The 18,616-nt window shown below is 43.5% G+C and overlaps 1 protein-coding gene across 3 annotated transcripts in view; it reads left to right on the top strand.

Moving 5' to 3' along the window:
• Positions 1-18,616, top strand: part of LOC138246262 (BAR/IMD domain-containing adapter protein 2-like) — a 284,522-nt gene that overhangs the window by 246,518 nt on the left and 19,388 nt on the right. For all 3 annotated transcript variants that reach the window (XM_069200687.1, XM_069200688.1, XM_069200689.1), the window contains 2 exons: positions 15,417-15,488; positions 17,239-17,404. In XM_069200687.1, coding sequence (XP_069056788.1) covers positions 15,417-15,488; positions 17,239-17,404 — 238 coding nt within the window. The remainder of the gene's footprint in view (positions 1-15,416; positions 15,489-17,238; positions 17,405-18,616) is intronic.

Here is an 18,616-nt window from a genome sequence, read left to right as displayed (position 1 = left end):
TGCTTTAGCTAAGAGGCAAATAGCAATGGCGTGGAAGTCACCAGCCCCACCATGGGTGTGAAGGTGGCTACACGATCTCCGCAGGTGGGCAAAAGCGGAGAGTGAAGCTTGGGCTAGACTACAAGCAGCATATGGGACACTATTCTGCCTACACTAACATCAAAACGGACTACAAACCTCCCTGAGACTGTCCGGAATATCTAGACTTCAGGCACACATGGCAGGGAGGGGAGGGATAATGAGGTCCCCACCATAGGGTGGTTTAATTGCTCATTGCTAGCAACAAATACTGCCACACCTCGTGTTCAGTCCTGGATATAGTGACTTAACACACAAGCTGAGAGGAACACGCACTGGATAAAGCAAGACCTTCAGGAGTGAACATGGCTGAAAAAGACAAATGAGATCTGCATCAATGGGGAAACGTAATCATTGATCAATGTGCAGAGACTGCCCACCAGTTTGAATGTTACCTTATCCCGACAGGGAAGAAAAGCGATGTTTATATGATTTTGTTCTTTTGTCTGGGTGTACTCATCTTGTATCTCCCAATTGATATCAGCCAAATATCTGTAGACCATGAGTAAACATTCATGAGTAAACATTTGTACCTTGTACATATGGTTGCAACTACGCAATATGAGTGGCTAGATGCATGATCATGAAAGGGGGACTCTGGCATTAGAATGTAAGCAAGCAGGGGCAGCCCCTCCGCTATGGTGTAGGAGCGTCGCCCCATTGCTGAAAGCAGGAAAATAAAGGGATAATGAAAGTATTCTTTATCCTTTTATTTTTACACTTTCGTAGGGCTGAGTAGGGCCAGCATCCTCTACATCAAAAAGTGAAGGAGAAGTGGTGGTGCGCTTCCAAGTGTGCATGTCAGTTTAACCGGCCGTCTAAGGCCGGCCAAATTGACATGCACACTTAGAACTCTCTACTCGGCTGTGTTGCACAGCTGGGTGGAGACCAAGCGCAGTGTTCCACTCCTTCACTGAGCTGCATTTCTGCCTGCTCAGGCGAATTACCAGCTCTTCTCTTGTGTTGCTAACAGCATGAGAGAAGCGTCGGGATTGGGTGGGGCGGGAAGAGGAAGATGAGAGGAGGCTGGAGCGGCGGAACACGGAGACAGCAGATATGTTTATTTAATTTTTTTATTGCACCCCGTACCCTCACTCTGCGCACTACCCCCCACCCCCCACCTCTTCCTGGCAGCAGCCGCTACTGTAAGCAAGGTGTGTAACCATGGACAAACCTCACTTCCCCTGCTGCCTTAACTGACTGTTTGTATGAAAACTAATAAAGGGACACTGGAAATAAAAGTACTGATGTTCGAGGCCAGAGCGAGTGGGTTTATCTCACGCCACCTGCCTGAAACTTGTTTCCATAACCTGAGCGGTGGCTGTTGTCTCAGACACCGTGGAGTCTGCCTGAGTAGCTCCTTGCTGTCCAATGAGATTATGGGATGCGCATGAGATTTTTTTACCATCCCTGCTCCATGGAGCAGACTCTCAGTCATAATATACTATATATTATTTAAAAAAAATGGGGACGTGGGGGGATTTTTCAGGCTTTGTCACAGAACAAAAGAAAGAAAGGCAGACGGTGGAGAAAAACGAGGAACACAAAGATAGGAAAATAGTGGCACAGTAAGAAGGTAGAGAAGAAAAGGATCTGCAAAAGTTAAATAAAGGGACAGAGAGTGCAGGAAATGTAGGGTGGTGGAAGCAAGCGGGATGAGGTGGATTAAAGACTGTAGCTTTGGTATTCAGCAGCTCCAGAAATCAGCAACACTCTACTCTATTAATGTAATTGAATGGTGTACAGCTGTAGGGATAGAAGAGAGGGCCCATCTGAAAATATTAGCTCAGACCAGAGTATGAAGGGTACTGGGGGGCGCTCATGCCTCGCAATCTTGGATTTTGTACAGACTACAGTGCAAAAAACCCTTACCCAATTAATTACGAGCAATCAGTATGCCATAGTGAAAATAGAATGCAGCAATGGCGCCACCACGTGGATATTTTTGCCTACTGCACATCAAAAAAAGAGGCAAATAAATAAATACATACATACATACATTCATAAATGATAGGTCAACTAGCTTCTTAAGTTGCTTTGCTTTGCTTTGCATGACGTTTCTTTGTGCATGGATACTGACAGCAGATAGCAGATAACGTACCATTGGGAGGGGGAGGATTACAAAACAGTGCAGAGCGCTGGAAAGAAGATTAAAAAACATCATGCCAAAAAAAGTGATGTGGCGGTGTCTAATGACAACAACAATACTACTACTACTACTCCTGCTACTAATAATAATAATCATAATGTAACATTTGGTTAGTATTATTATTGATAGCAATATTAATGGTGTTGTCATTATTCATATTCTTTCTCATCCTCATATAAACAACATCCACAATGAATGACTTGATTCTGGTCCATTATTTCATAGAGTGTAATACCCACATCAGTGGTATTCAAATTTTTGATCAGGAAAAGATGAGAAAGGCTTGTCCATAAGAGCTCTGTATAAGATGGCGGCGAGGGGCTAGGTTGCTAGAGGATGGTGGACTGGCCCTATGGGTAGGGAGATCAGACGTCCCGGATTTCCCCGGACAGTCCCGGTTTTTAGAAGACTGTTTCGGTGTCCCGAAGCTTCTCCTAATTTTAAATAAATGTCCTGGTTTTTGGGGCAAAGGTCATATTATTAAATAAATGTCCCTGTTTTTGGGACAAAGGTCAGATCATCTAGGGAAGCATAAGTTAAAGAGGCCTACAAAGTATGAAATAATTAAAGTACATTTGTTAGTGTCAGACAACACAGCCCCCTGTCTGCTCCCAGCAGAGAGAGGGAGTGGGGAGCAGAGAGAGGTGGGTGGGGACGGGCTGGGGTGCAGGGTGGGCGGTCAAGCCATAGCTAATTTTATATACGTAGTCTTGTAAATGTGTGTGTGTGTGTGTATGTTTGTGTGTGTGTGTGTGTATATATATATATATATATATATATATATATATATATATATATATATATACATGTATATATACACACACACATGTATAGGCACACATTCACAAAGCTACGCAAAAAACGGGACAGGCCAGATATAAAAATGAGAGTAATGTCTTTAGTCCTTTTTTATGTCTGACCTGTCCCAGTTTTTGCTCCTCAAAATCTGGTCACCCTACCTACAGATGTACTCACATTCATCAGCTGTAGAGCACGATGATAGTCTGACCGTAGGCCCCCACATCAGTGATGTCAGACACACCAGCGTCATGACATGAGTGAGGGAAGGAGAGATGGGGAAGAGAGGTGACTCAGGTATACTGACCTCAGTAATGCCCCAGACTCAGACATTGTGGCTGCTCCCGGAGGAACCATCATCACGGTGGTAGGCTGTTGGTGTGGGCATGCAGTTTTGTCTCTATTTCATGTTGCTTCTTGCCATCCTGCTTTGGTTCTGCTTTTGCCCCGGCGCTCACTTAGAAGAGCAGCCAAATCCATTCCATGTCTGCCTATGCCTGCTCCATATTGCAGAGTCCTCGGCTATCAAACCAGTGATCCCAGGCTCGGGCTCAGCTGCAGGCAATCATACGGGGGAAGGAAGAAGCTGGTTGTTCTTTGAGCAGCTGCTATTCTGTTGCTGTTTCCGGTCCTCTCTGGGGGGCCTGTGACAGTTTGCCCAGATACAGAAATAGACACAGACTCAGGCTTTTGGCAGACACATTGTTGCACTTTGTAGCCTTATTGTTTTAATTTTGCTCATTACCTCCACTGCTGGTTGGCTCATTTCTGAATCTGTCGCAGGGAGAGGTGATCACACCCTTTAAACTTTTGTTACTTTTGCTTGGCGTTGGTTCTATAGCGAATTGGTCATGGGACAAGGTGCCTGCGAGGGGGGACAAAGAGAGGAGAGTGGCTGGACACTATCAAGTCCCAGATTTCAAGGGCAGAGAAGAAGAGTTTGCTGTCCGGCAGACAGAGTGAGGGCACCTACAGTATCTGGTGTGAGGGGGCTACCCACCCTCTAGCTACTGCAGCAGATGCCCTGGAGAAAGAGGCGAATACTGTATTGGCACCTGTAGAGAAGGAAGCAGTGAGGGAGAGTCCATCTGAGGATACCATAATAGCTAGAGTTAGTAGTGCAAGGAAGGGTAGGGTTGCCCCTCATTCACAGAAGACATTGGACTCTTTTGTAGCTCCCTTTGTGTCTTCTGGGACTGTCATTTTGAGCAGCGATATTGGCCCAGGGCGCAAAGGGCGGGATGCCCAGGTCCAAGCTCAAGCCCAGAACATAACCCAAGCTTGTTCCCTTCCCTCCCTGGTGGTGCCCCCTACGGGCAACAAGGAGTTTATTGTGCTCACTGGCAATCCCCCTGCTTTACAGGAGATGGAGATGTCAAATACCTCTGAACTGGCTGCTCCTCAGGCTGCAGGGGTCAACCAGCATGAATTATCTGTGTCCTTGGCTCCACCTCTAGAACCACCCCATAAATGTTTGCCCTCTCAGTCTGCAGACTTCTAAAGACTAACACCTGTGGCTGGGCCTGGTGATATGCGGAAGGAATTCTTCTCCTTTTCGGATTTGTCAGAGAGTGACTAAGATTGAGGGGGTGGAGCAAGCGGCGCAAACAGTGCTGGTTGCAAATGGCTCTGCACTCCCAAAGAAATCTGCTCCGAACATGGGTCTCTTTTATAGCACACCTTGTCTAGCTAAGAAAGTGATAGGGTCGAATGGTGGCCTGAAAACTGGAGGACCTTGTGTTAACAGCTTTGATCAAGGTATAATTGATCCTACCCATGCTGCAGAGAAGAAGGCAGAGGAGCTATTGTGGGATCCCGATGGTACTGAGATGACCCCTATTAATCATGTCAATACCTCCGGTCACAATCCAGAACTTACCTCAATCTAGCGATCAGACCTCTCCATCAGGACATCAGCGGTCAGAGTCAGCACAGGAGACGCCAACTTTGGCCGCAATTTATAACCTTCTACTGCAACACCCAGAAGAATACAGGAAGGACTCACTGGTGTTAAAGGCTGCTCATTTGAAAACCCAAGTGGTCCTTCGCAAGCTAAAAAAAATGGACATTTTACAATCCAGAATTTTTTGCAGTGGAATCATCTCAATTGGCCCTCCATAAGGCAGTGGATGAAAATAGCTCAAAGATCGCTCAGCATCACTTTTTACTACTCTTTCATCCAGGGTGGAATACCTTGAAAGCAGGTCATGTAGGAATAATCTGCGGGTTCTAGGAATTCCAAAAGGCAGAAAAGGAGACGATCTCCTGGGCTTTGTGGTGCGCCTGTTTTGATGATGTATTTCCTGCTCTGAGTGACTGGGACATGGACTGCATGATTCACAGGGCTCATTGCTTTCCCGGTAAACCAGCCAGTAAAGCCATCTCATTATCCACAGGCAATCCTGCTATATATAGGGAACTTTATCTTGCAACAAGAAATATATTGAACCGCTACTCCTAATCTACCGGTCAAAGCTTGTAGTGGGAATTTTTATTTGTCCACTCTGACTTTTGCCACCAAATGGTTGTAAGACGATAGCAGCTTTGGGGATATATCTTAGCACTTCAAAACCTTGGCGCAGTGGTCTTGCTAATGGAACCAGCAACCATGTGGATTCATATGGAGGGTAAAACATTTTTCTGCTATGAGGGTCCAAAAGTCCAGGAGCTGTATCAAAATGGCAGCCTGGGGGATGAGAGAGTCTCCCTCATGCTTGACATGTTTTGATTTAGCTTAAATGATCTATGTTCTTTATTACTGCTGCCTGGTGAATGGGGTGTATGTGCCAGGAGTGGTTCGATGGGCTGGGCGTGGTTACCAGGAATTTGAAGGTGGGTGAATCTTTTATTCATATTTTCTTCTTAAACCGGTCTGGGACTGCTCTCAGTTCTAAATGGGGAGGCCTGGTGGGACCTAGTGGACTGGGCTTTCCTTTTTCTGTACTCCTATCCATTTCCTCTCCCACTCTCGCTCCATGGTTTCGGCTACACCACTTATTTTCCTATTTTCTCTGCTATTGAACTGGGTTGTACAGAGTAGTATTACTCTCTTATTAGCTTTTCATTTAGCATATAATAGCACTTATGCACATATTATTATCACTTGATAGTCACTGTCGATAACCCTTATTTTGTGCTATTGAATATGTGCAGACCGGGATGGGCTGGCTCTCCAGTGCCACCAATAGCTGTGATGATTAATAATCATAAAGGGTGGGGTTAGGGCCCTTTTTTCTATTGGGCATAGTTCAGGGGTGAAGGTCGGGTTCCCTCCATGTGAATCTGGTGTCTGTGGAGGAGGTGGTATGGAGGTAGGGGGAGGCTTTTGGGGCCATCTTTTTTCTCACTTAGATTTCACTTTGGGGGGATGGATGTGCATCAAAACAAAAATGAGGCTCTCTGTTATAATTTTTTATAAGAAAAGTTGGGATTAAGAATGATTTTTCACTACCTAATAGGGTGCACTGGATGTCTGTTCGAGTATGTTATGGTCTAGCGGGGGTTGGGGGTGGACTTTACCAGCAGATTCACATTCTTTCTTAGAATATTAATGGTTTGAAGGCATCGCACAAGTGTAAACTAATAAAAGAGGAGATATATTATCTTCATCCGCATTAAATTGGTCTACAGGAAACCCATCTCCTCAATACACAGGCCTCTCTCTTGGATGACTTGGCGTACCAGGTCTTGGTCTTGGCCTGCTTTGCTTCTTCCCAGAGAGGGACTGCTCTATTAACTCGGGATAAAAGCTGGATACTTACAGACCATTGTATAGATGTGGGCGGACGATAGCTCATTGCAACAGTTAAGAGAAGCCAACTTTCCTTCACAGTATGTGTACTTTATTGAGCCAACACTGATGATCCTGTGATCTTCAATAGTCTGTTGTCTGAGTTACATCTATGGCCAGAATCTTTAATAGTTTGTGGTGACTTTAACATCACTCTTAATCCACATGTGGACTCTCCTTATTGTGGTCAAGTGGTTAACTCCCCTTGGGCAACTATCTATGATTCAAAGAAACCGGCTAAGGCTGCCTTGCTAAGTAATAGAATCCTATGATCTGAGAGATGTCTAGTGACACTCTTGGATGAGAGAACATATTTTTACATACTTCTCTGCCTCTCACAAGTCTTTTTCCCGGAGATATATGTTCCTTGCTAGCTAGTCTCTTATGCCCCATCTTAGTACCTCTCTGAATTCTAGGGTTATATCGGACCACAATTCACTGTCTCTTTTTATTCGGTAGAGGATTCGCTAATAAATTCAAAAGAACTTCCTTGGATGTTTGATCAGAAACTCCTTTTAGAGGAAGCATATACTCATTCTATGGTCAAGGAAGCCAGCTTTTTCTTGGAGTATAATCAGGGTTCAGCGTCTTTTCTTATGGTCCAAACAAAGATTGTGAACCACAGTACTCAAAATGCAAGTCCAGTTATTATAGAGATCCCACACATATAAAAATCAATCAATACTACATATCCAGATTGCAAAATACTTTCATTTAGTAATAATGTAGTCCTTAGTATGTTTCCAAAGAAAGAACAAGACAGCCAACATGTGTTTCATCACTGGAGCATGACTTTTTCAAGGCTAAAGAACCAGTACATCAAAAACTGTACTGAAGACCTGCAGTTGTTAGCATTTGTGTTGGAAAACCGAAACGGATCCAAATTTAACTATATGTGTGTACATATTTGTGGAGTTACACATTCATTGCGGCGCAGCTTCTCTCTACGTCAGTGTTGGCTTGCTGTGGCCTTCAATCCGTAAACTCACGCAGCAAATGTTTTACAATTTCGAGCTTGGACTAAGGAGCAAGATTTTCTGACACGTCGTAGAAACTACATACTTTTTTCTTGAGAATCTTTTCAGATGACATAACTCTAAGAAATTGATTCACAAAGATTGATTAGTTATTTGGATCCTTTTTGGTTTTCTGACATGAATGCGAACGACTACAGGTCTTCAGTACAGTTTTTGATTTACTGGCCCTTTAGCCTTGAAAAAGTCACACTCCAGGGACAAAACACGTGTTGGCTGTCTTGTTCTTTCTTTGGAAACATACTAAGGACTACATTATTACTGAATAAAAGTCTTGCATTCTGGATACGTAGCATTGACTGATTTTTAACTGTGTGTGATCACTATAATAACTGGACTTGCTTTTGAGTGCCTTGGTACAATCTTTGTTTTCAGTATTAATTAGATTTCTTGGGTAGTAAATAACAAGTACCACACTAGCACCTGCTCAATGACTCTGTGAATTCTTAATTTTGCCCTCGATGTAGGATGTGTGTTCTTCTTACTACTACTACCCAATATTTTTTTCTGTCTATTCTTGTGGTTTGGTATGCTTTCAAAGCCTTTTGTAGGTATCATACTATCAATTACGTTACCTTTCATTGGAAGCAGGTTGCTCAAGCCGAGGCCAACACTCTGCTTACTAGTACCAATCTGGACTCTTATAGATTGCTAAAGATTGGGGAATCTTTGCATGATTGATGGATCAGTTCATAATAGCTCAGTCTTCTCTTTGGGACCGAATGTTCGACAATATTATGAAGAAGGCTTGGGCCAAGTAATTAACTTTCTTAAAAAATAACGAGGAACTGGGCAGAGTACTTTCTTTTCAGGTTAGTGATAGAGCCAATTAATTCGTTATATGTGGGATTAAGAACTCTCAAGGTGATATAGTGGCAAATCCAGCTCTGATTAGGGAGGAGATTCGCAGTTATCATTAGAAGCTCTATGATGAGGAATTGGTCCTCTCTATGGAGCTAAGTGCTCAGTTTCTTTGGGTTAGCCATCACTGGAAACTTTCTATTGCACAGCAACATTAGCTAGAAGGTCCAATATTGGCTTCTGAAGTAGAAGCCTCTATTGACCAGCTGGCACAAACAAGGCCCGTGGACCTGATCAACTTCCATTGGAACTTTACTCAAGATTATCTCATTTTGTGGTACCGGTTCTCTTGTGATCTATTTATCTCTTTTGAGTTAGTTGTGAAGGTTTCCAGGTCATGGACGGAGACCAATACTGTTCTCTTTCCTAAGAAAGGGAAGGATCCCCTACTTTGTGGCTTATTTCAGCCTATATCTTTGATCAATGCCAACTTCAAGATTTAGGGGGTCATTCTGACCCTGGCGGTCATGGACCGCCAGGGCCAACGACCGCGGGAGCACCGCCAACAGGCTGGCGGTGCTCCCATGGGCATTGTGACCGCGGCGGTACAGCCGCGGTCAGAAACGGAAAACCGCGGTGTCCCGCCGGTTTCCCGCTGCCCTGGGGAATCCTCCATGGCGGCGCTGCAGGCAGCGCCGCCATGGGGATTCCGACCCCCTTACCGCCAGCCTGGCTCTGGCGGTTTTGACCGCCAGAACCTGGCTGGCGGTAACGGGTGTCGCGGGGCCCCTGGGGGCCCCTGCAGTGCCCATGCCACTGGCATGGGCACTGCAGGGGCCCCCTAACAGGGCCCCACCAAGATTTTCAGTGTCTGCCAAGCAGACACTGAAAATCGCGACGGGTGCAACTGCACCCGTCGCACCCCTTCCACTCCGCCGGCTCCATTCGGAGCCGGCATCCTCATGGAAGGGGGTTTCCCACTGGGCTGGCGGGCGGCCTTCTGGCGGTCGCCCGCCAGTCCAGCAGGAAACTCAGAATTACTGCGGCGGTCTTTTGACCGCGCAGCGGTATTCTGCCGGCGGGACTTTGGCGGGCGGCCTCCGCCGCCCGTCAAAGTCAGAATGACCCCCTTACACTCAGATCTTGGCCAATAGGCTTGCAATTGTTATTTCATATCACTTTGTTCCAGGGTGGGATACCACGGCACATGTTAATACTTTCGTTACTGCCTTAGTGGAAAGTTGTGCTCAGGGCAACCCGGTCTAGGTGATAATGTTGGATGCCGAAAAAGCTTTTGATGAGGAATCTTGGCCTTTTCTTTGGGCCACTATGGCTGCATCAGGGTTCGGATCACATTTTATCACTCGGGTTCAAAAGCTTAATCAGAATCTTACAGCTCCAGTGTTATGTTTAGGCTCTACTACTGATCAAATTCAAATAAATTGTGGTACCCATCAGGGATGCCCACTTTTTCCTCTGCTTTTTGTGCTCTATGTCGAGCCATACATCCAAGCCTTGAAGAGTTCGAGGGACATCACTCCACTGCAGATTCATCAACTCAAATTTAATGTACTCGCCTATGCAGATGACCTTACTATCTTGACCTCTGTCCCGGAGGATTCATTAGTGGCTATTGAGAAAGTGGCAAGTGAATATGGGGCTATCTTTGGGTAGAAACTCAACCTTGACAAGACCCTTGTCTTAGCTAATGTAGGTCCTTTCAGGGATGACAGACGATGGGTTAAATCAGCAACTTATTTGGGGATCGAAGTCTCCCTGAAAGTGGAGGATTTCATCAAGTTTAACTTTGGAGCACTCTCTAGAAGAACTCTTGAAATATTTAGTAAGTAGCATTGTTTACATATCAGCTTAATCGGACAATGCAATTTAAAAAAAATATAATCCTTCCTCACTATTGATATCTCTTTCGGTGTATACCCTTGTGTCTACCTAAAGTCTTTTTTGCACAGGCGGAGGTTGTTTGGAAAAAAATGATTTGGGGGTATAAAAAGTCCAGGGCTAATATATGAATGTTGCAGAGCCCACGATTGAAAGGTGGATTCTCTTTACCCAGTTTATGAACATATTTTTCTAGCTGCATTCATGTCATGATTACCCAAAGTGTAGGGGTGCGAACCATGGGGCTAGGATGTCTGCTTCTGGATTATCTCCCTTGGGTGGAGATATCACCCCACATGCCAGCATCATTGACACTGTCTATTTCAAGCGGATTGGATTCAAGACATTGACTGTCTTTGATTCTATTTGGGCCTCTCTGTAAAATGAAGATTTCAGGGATCACATTATTTAATGTATATCCTTATTTAGGTTACAATCCCAATTATCCACGACTGGTGCATGAAAGCTTTATCGACTGTTGGCAGGCATCCTGCTTATCTACATTGGGTTCTTTTTGTGAGGGTGATTGTTTTCTCTCCTTTGAGACACTATCCCAGCAATTCTCTCTCCCTCGCTCGGGCTTTTTCCGCTAAATGCAAATTCACCATTTTATAATGAGTCTGAAGGGGGAACATATTGGTTGCTCCGCTAATGCTTTTCTTGACTATCTGCGGAGAGGCCCACCTAAGAAGGGCATCAGTCAGGCTCATAAACTGATTCTGGCAGTGGAGGTCCAACAATTGCCAGATATTTTTCAGACTATGGCTCACAAATGGAGCTAAACAAACAAAAGTACACTGTTCCACACAAAGGAAACTAAGGAGACCTGAAAAATCAGGAGCAAGGGCCCTCAAGCATCACTGTGGATGTCTAGCATCATCATCGGGAAATGCTCCTCGCCAGGCTGGCAGTGCAATGCCTGACGGGCTCCCCACAGGGGGCATCAAGCCGTACTGTTCTGCTAGTGACTGGCGGGTTCAAACTATCTAGGACAGGAATGCCTACATTCGGGCACCAGCACGTAAAGGAGAGAACAGAAGAGATTATAGATAAAATTGGTTGTTCATCACTACATACCTCATCATTTTAATCAATAGTCAGGATGAAACCAAGATTAAAAACAAAGGAAAGTAATAAATTGAGTGTCGATGCTCAATTACTTTCAAAGAGCAGCAAACTAGGAGGATTATCACTCTAGAAATCCCCCTAAACCTGGGTCAACATGTTTCGCGTCGTGCAGTCCTCACGGATCCAATGACGCTTCATCAGGACCAATAACTTAAGACGTGAGTCAGCTCTTCTCCAGATAAACAAAAATCACAATATAAGAGGTAGAAAAAATATATAAACCGGTCACTTACATTGAAGTAAACTGGCTAAGTCAAAGTCAGGTCGCCCAGCCCCAAGTCGGGATCAGGCTCCTTGGTAAGCACGTTCCAAGGACTCGGCTAATTATTAGGAGTTACCAGTCCAAAATTCAGGACCTACCCTCCAGAACGGCATACCGCAACTGGTGCTGACATCTTGGGGTCCTAATTACCTCCCATGAAATGAGGTACACTAATGCCTTTTCTCATACAGTTCTGAAAGTCTCTCGGGTCAAAATTCATCAGTTACAATTTATAAATGATTTATATTACACCCCTTACTCTCTATTTATTATGAATTTGAGGCCGGACTTTAAGTGCTTTCGAATGTTCTGGTGACCAGGCTGACTCTGTTCCTAATTTCGCCACAGGTCCTGCTATCTCTTATTATTAGCAGAAAGTCTTTGGTAAGCTGAATCTGCTCTGTCCAATCACCTTGAGGTGGGACCCCAGATTAATCATACTTAGCCATTCACCTCTTATACCTAGCCACTTAAGCGGTATTTGTTTTTGTGCTATTGCTTTAGCTCGAATGATTTTGGCCCGATATTGGTTATTGATCCAGACTCCTAGTCCTCTGCTTTGGTGGCATGTATTTATCAATATTGGCCTTCTTGAATGCTTGATTGTAGATAATGACGAGTAGCATCTCCATCTCAGGAAGACATGGGAGCCATTTAGGGGATCTCTTGTGCATCTACAGTCTGGTCATGACCACCCATTTCCCTAGGTTTAATTTTTTTCATTTCCTTATGTCCCCTGTTGTGTTATATGTGATACATCTAGTTACAGCCTTGTGACTGTTTGGTTTTCTAACTTTTGCATCGCCAATTGATGGTTATGTATTGCATTGTGTATTATTGTGCCTCATTTATGACATCAATAAAAAAGAAGAAAGGATAAGTCAGATCTCCCTGGACCTCAGCTGGACCTTGCTTTACATACAGAACTGTGAGGCATGCTCATTAATACACTGATTTATCCAAAAGTAGTTGTGCCTTTCAGTATGAGGGAAGAACACAGTCCGCCTTTCTTTGTAACATAATGGAATACAAATATTGTCTGCCACTTCCACACATAATCCAGGAGATACAAACTGTCCCTACTTGGAGGCTGAATGCCCATGTTCTATACACAGGTATGGACTGACCTAGTGCGGAAATCAAATTATTTTCCTACAAAGAGGAGCTTTTGGAAAGTCTGGAGTGGTGCTTCAAATCTAAAAGTCATTACACAAGCAGTGCGGTGCGTCATTGGAAAATCGCTGATTCGTCGTTAAGCAGGGCAACAGGACTGACATGATCGCATGACAGCAGATCTCTCCTTAATTATGGATATGATACACTTGGCACATACTCCTCCATGTCTCCATATTTTGGATAATTTAACAGAAAACAGGTTTCTGGTTCAAACAGATCAAATGTTAATAGAAATACTTCACACTGGATGCAGCCCTGTGCCTGGCACTTTGCATAACTTAACTTGTCAACTTTCAGTTACTAATTGATTAAATCAGGCATTAAAAAAGGTGTTAGTGGTAACATCCCCAGTTAACAGAATGGGTGTGAGCTTTGTCTGTAGTAGGCAAAAAACCCATAAATGTAATAAGAACAGTATTATCCCGCTATGAAGTAATATTGTGGATGGGAAAGTCTACTCCCGCTTTGGCGAGTGGGCTTTTGGTGCTGGGGGTGCTCTGAAAAGTTTGGTAACATCCACAACTCGATAATTTTCAGATATTTGCAATCATTTTTCTGGCCAATCATTGCCATGGAAATTGCAGTTTACTCCTGTCACAGGCAGATGCAACTCCCGTTTGGAGGTGAAAAGTGGAACGATTACCCCCAAAATTTGTGGCGGGGCTGGGAAGGAGTTTTCTCCACAGAGAAAATAATTGCCCATTCAGAAAAAAAACAAGTACAATAAATAAGCAGTTATCTACATGGGAAGGCATTTTCCCATGCACAGATGTATACTCTATACAACTACACAGGGGGTAGCGCGTCTGCATAGTTTCAATGTCACTACTTAAAGTTTCCAGGAGTATTTAAAGAAACCTTTATGAATTCCCGACATTCATAAATCTGTACCATATGAAGGTTGAAGTGGGCGGAATTCGAGGGACACGACGTCCCCATACTTTTTTAATTTGACAAAAAAAGTTCCCTTACTTTATAATATATTAAAAGACACATCCGGGGACGGTAAATTTCTAAAGTCCAGACGCCTCAGCTGCAGTGGACAGGAGGCAGTCTCCAGCGCTGTTGAGTCGAGGGGCGCGGGCAGCTAAACAAGCAAACGCCTTTTTTTAGCCAGGGTGTCTGCTGCCTGAAAACAATGTAAATGTGTACAACTGGTTAATCTTCAAATGAAAAGGCTGAGCCATGTTGTTTAATTGCAGAGAAAACGTAAAGCTGAAGGCAAGTTTTAAAAATAACTTGAATGCATTTTAAAAGAAGGCCCACTTTGTGTTACCAAGGTGTGTACATGTAGAAACTGCTCAGTACATTTTGTGTATGTTTTACACAGATTATTTTACTCTCTAACGCACAAAGGACAGATTTCATAAAATTGTAGTTATATGTGATGGTGCTTGTTAAATATGTGCTTTCATGGGAGACAAAATGATAACTTCTTGGTGAATACCATTTGTAAAGAATTTGGTAAATATGCACAGATTTTCCTTATGAAATCTATATATTGTGTACAGTATTTAGGATCTCCATTTTGTCAACAAGTACGAAGATGTTAAAAAGCTATACAATAATGCTAATAAAGGTGCTGCATAATTCCCCCTTCAATCGCATTATATGCAGCATATTGATCTTTCCTTGTAGCACAGTTTGGCTTTCCTTTGCCACATAATTCAGTCACACATGCTGTATAATTTGGTTATTAGTTGCCAGCTAGTTCAGACACCCTTGTATTTAACGCAACCTTCATCTGTTTAAGTGCTGTTTTTAGAATCGGTGTCCCTCATTTGTTCTCAGAGGCAGAGTAATTCTGAAAACAGAAACAAGGTGCTGGAGTATGTGATTGAAATTGTATGTGCTGTTAATGACTATGAACAATTTGGAGAAAGACGTAAACAAGAATGCAGTGTATACAGAGCACAAAAATCAGGGAGCTATAGGGAGAAAATCTAAATATGGAAGATTTGCATAGTTATAGTGTGTGTGCAGTGTGAAAAGGTGATTCTTAAGGGTGGATTTGACTTCCTGGAAAGAGAGGTGATGATTACAGGAAGAGTTATCTAATAGAAAGGGCCAAGCAAGAAGAAGGACTGGACTCTGTATGTAGCACTGGGTGAATAGGGTGAGGCCAGAGAACTGTTTCTGGCAGATAGAAGGTTACTGGTAAGTTTATAGCTGGTAATACTGGAAGAAAGATAGTCAGATGCTTAGCAATGAGTGAGTCTGAATACTAGTGATAATCATTTTTAAGAACACCAAAGGCATGTAGCTAACATGTGTCTGACAGATATCTGATTCCTTTCACAGGAAAGGTTGGTTTCCGTTCTCCTACACCCGTCCTCTTCCGCCCGTGGAAGCCATCGAGAAACCTCACTCCAAGTAAGAAGCTTGCTTCTGGTGATTACACTCGTGTGTTCATACTGGTGTTTGGCTTGTGTTTTTCAAGGAGATGTTCACTTGTCTTGTACTTCACAAAGAATGTGCTCAGCAATTATTATTCAGTGCTAAGTGACATTGTGTAATATATATTCACGAGTTGAGTACTGGGGAATTAATATTGTTTCTTCCCTATATGTATTTATATATGCAGATGCTATTTCTACACCACAAACCTAGAAAAAAGCAATGTACATGGCCAAATGCTAGCATAAAATGAGTAATTGGAGAGGAAGCTGGGTTGTGAATGGTTAATGCACTACTTGTTCGCATTATTCTACGCAGGAACCATTGTTTACTTGAATACATATGCCGAGGTTGTCAAAGTTATTGGGCTTACCTCAATAACGCTGATAACCTGTCTCATCTATTATATTCTTCGGTGGCTTAATTCATCTATATCATTCTACAGATTTCTAGATATCTGGAACGCAGCATGTCAGATAAGGAAACATCATACAGTGAAATATGCATTGCTCAGTTACACAGCGGGACCCCATTCTTGCCACTTCCCTCTGTTTCACAAGACACGAACCTAGAGAACAAGATAGCTAGGCTAGAGAAAGGAAAACATAAACTAATTTGATTCATCTTGCACATCTCTCCAGTGCTTTGTAGCTAGGTTTGCAGGTCCAAAGTCACATAAATACATTTTGCAGTATTTTTAACAGAGCATGATATTGGGGCATTTGTCTGGTGTGTGTGTGTTGTACTCTGAGTGTGCTTGTATGTGTGGGTGGGTGTACTATTTGTGAGTGTCTGTGGTGCTTTGTGTGTGTGTGTGTGCATGGGTGTGTGTGTGTATGGAGATGTGTGTAGATATCCCATGTTGGACTGTCAGATGTAGCCGTGGTGCGTCTGGATCTGTGGTTGCTATTTATATGGGTGTGTATTTGTGTCTGGTTTGGTGTGTGTGTGGTGTGTGTTTAGTGTGCTGTTTCTTGTGTGAATGATATGTGAGTCTGGTGTAGGCATGTGTCTGGTATGTGCCTGAATGCTACATAGATGGCTGGCCAGTGGGGTGTTGGGGTGTGTGTGTGTGATTGATCGGATTGGGAACGCCATGGTAGAAGGGGTGCATGTGGAAGCATTAAGGCCCATATTGAAACTTTTTTAGCACCGCATTTGCTCTGCTTTTTGATGCAAAAACGGCGCAAACTTACAAAATACAGGCCCATATTTATACTTTTTTAGCGCCGCATTTGTGCCGCTTTTTGATGCAAAAGCAGCGCAAACTTTCAAACTACAATTGCATTTTGTAAGTTTGCGCCACTTTTGCGTCAAAAAATGATGCAAATGTGGCGCTAAAAAAAGTATAAATACGGGCCACAGTTTTATTAGTAAGTTTGCGCCTTTTTTGCATCAAAAAGCGGCGCCAATGCGGCGCTAAAAAAGTATAAATATGGGCCTAAATATACTATTCGCTGAGGCATCAAGATACTTTTCACTGGCCATGTGTATTAGGCAAAGCTGTATTCATAAACAAATTAAAAGCTACCCCCAGAACGTGTTAAAAAAATACACATTACCCACGGCCATATAAAGCCCTGTATGTATCCGCAGAATAAAGGCAGGCACAGGCACTGGGATTATATACGTTGTCATCAAGGACTGTCAAGTATTTATCAGGATCAGAAATTCTCAACAGAAGATCAGAACTATGTTATAATACAGATGTATGTCTCCCTTCCAGCTTTCAGCTGAGCAAACTGAACAGCAGCAGCACTGGCAACCTGGACAAAGTGGGCGGAGGACCACCCCCGGGGCCCGAGACAGATGGTGTGCGCTATGCCCCGTCACCACGGACCAGCACCTTCCGGCAGCGGCCCTACAGCATGCTCAACCCCGATCTCTCACAGGTGAGAGGGCCTTCCACCCCTGAAAATCGTTATCGATTAGAAGACCGAGCAGGCCCATCTCTGGCCTTTTCTCTGCAGCAGCATCATCTTATCTGATCAGGCCAGGAGCAGAGCAGTTGTTTATGATCGGCTGTATTCCTTCTGCTGAGTAGGTAGCTGTATAATATGGACATGTCAGGTAGACATGCCAACCAGAGCATCCATCAGCTGTTACCTTTATGATACAGTATAATGAACATTCAGCTGTATTCTGTCGCAGCTGTCAATTCTGCGGATGCTGGCATCGATATTTAATGTTCCTGTAAACATTTCTAGAATACTTTGATTACATTTCAAATTGCATGTTTCAAGTTTGTTTTTATTTCCAAATGAAAAAGGCACCTTTCCTGATTTTTCGCTTTTTCCACTTTTCCCATTTTTTGTAACCAGCCTTAACATGGAATACCAGTCAGGTAGCACCCCAACCAGAGATTGCTGCTCTTGTTAAACAGCATAATTGGTTGTCAAGCATCACTTCTCACGACCTTCCAGTACTTAGCTGCTTTCTTTCTCCATTCCTGTGTAGAGATCAGAGTGGGCGAAAAACACACTCGACACCGTGAAGCGTGGGTAGAAAGTTAAATTAGTAAATTAGAAATTTTCAAGAAAGCAACAAAAGCAAACATAATATTGAAGTTCTGGGACACTGTTACTTTTCAGACATTGAAAGTTCATCTAGGCCCTCCTGAGAAGGACATACTGAGTTGCTGGATGATACTGGTTTTGCTAACTCCGATGGTATTTATGAATTGCCCTTGAAGGCCAGAACCTGCCCTCAGAAACTTGTTCCATCACCACTGCTGTACATGTGCACATAGGCCCATTAGAAATCGTGCTCAGGATGGATACACTAGACTTTCTGAACTGCTGGTGTGGCGGGTTGAGAGTGAGGAGTGAGGGGGAAAATTTATCATGCTAGTCATTTAGATGTCTTATTGATACCAGAGTGTACATCATTCAGTATTTTTCACACCTTTCCTATTTTTTATTCGTACGTTATAATTCCAACTTGGTACGTCTCCCATATGCTATGTAAATGTTAACATTATGTGGTACCCACTGACAGTATTAGAAATAACCAAGTGCTATATCCCTTACAGTTTACAGATGATCTCCTTTTTTAATAACACCTCTGTACGACATCCTCAGCATGCATTACATGCCTTTCACTTG

Source organism: Pleurodeles waltl, chromosome 7 (assembly GCF_031143425.1).
Source record: "Pleurodeles waltl isolate 20211129_DDA chromosome 7, aPleWal1.hap1.20221129, whole genome shotgun sequence".
NCBI classification, from domain to species: Eukaryota; Metazoa; Chordata; class Amphibia; order Caudata; family Salamandridae; genus Pleurodeles; species Pleurodeles waltl.
This window is presented reverse-complemented; position numbering and strand designations above follow the sequence as displayed.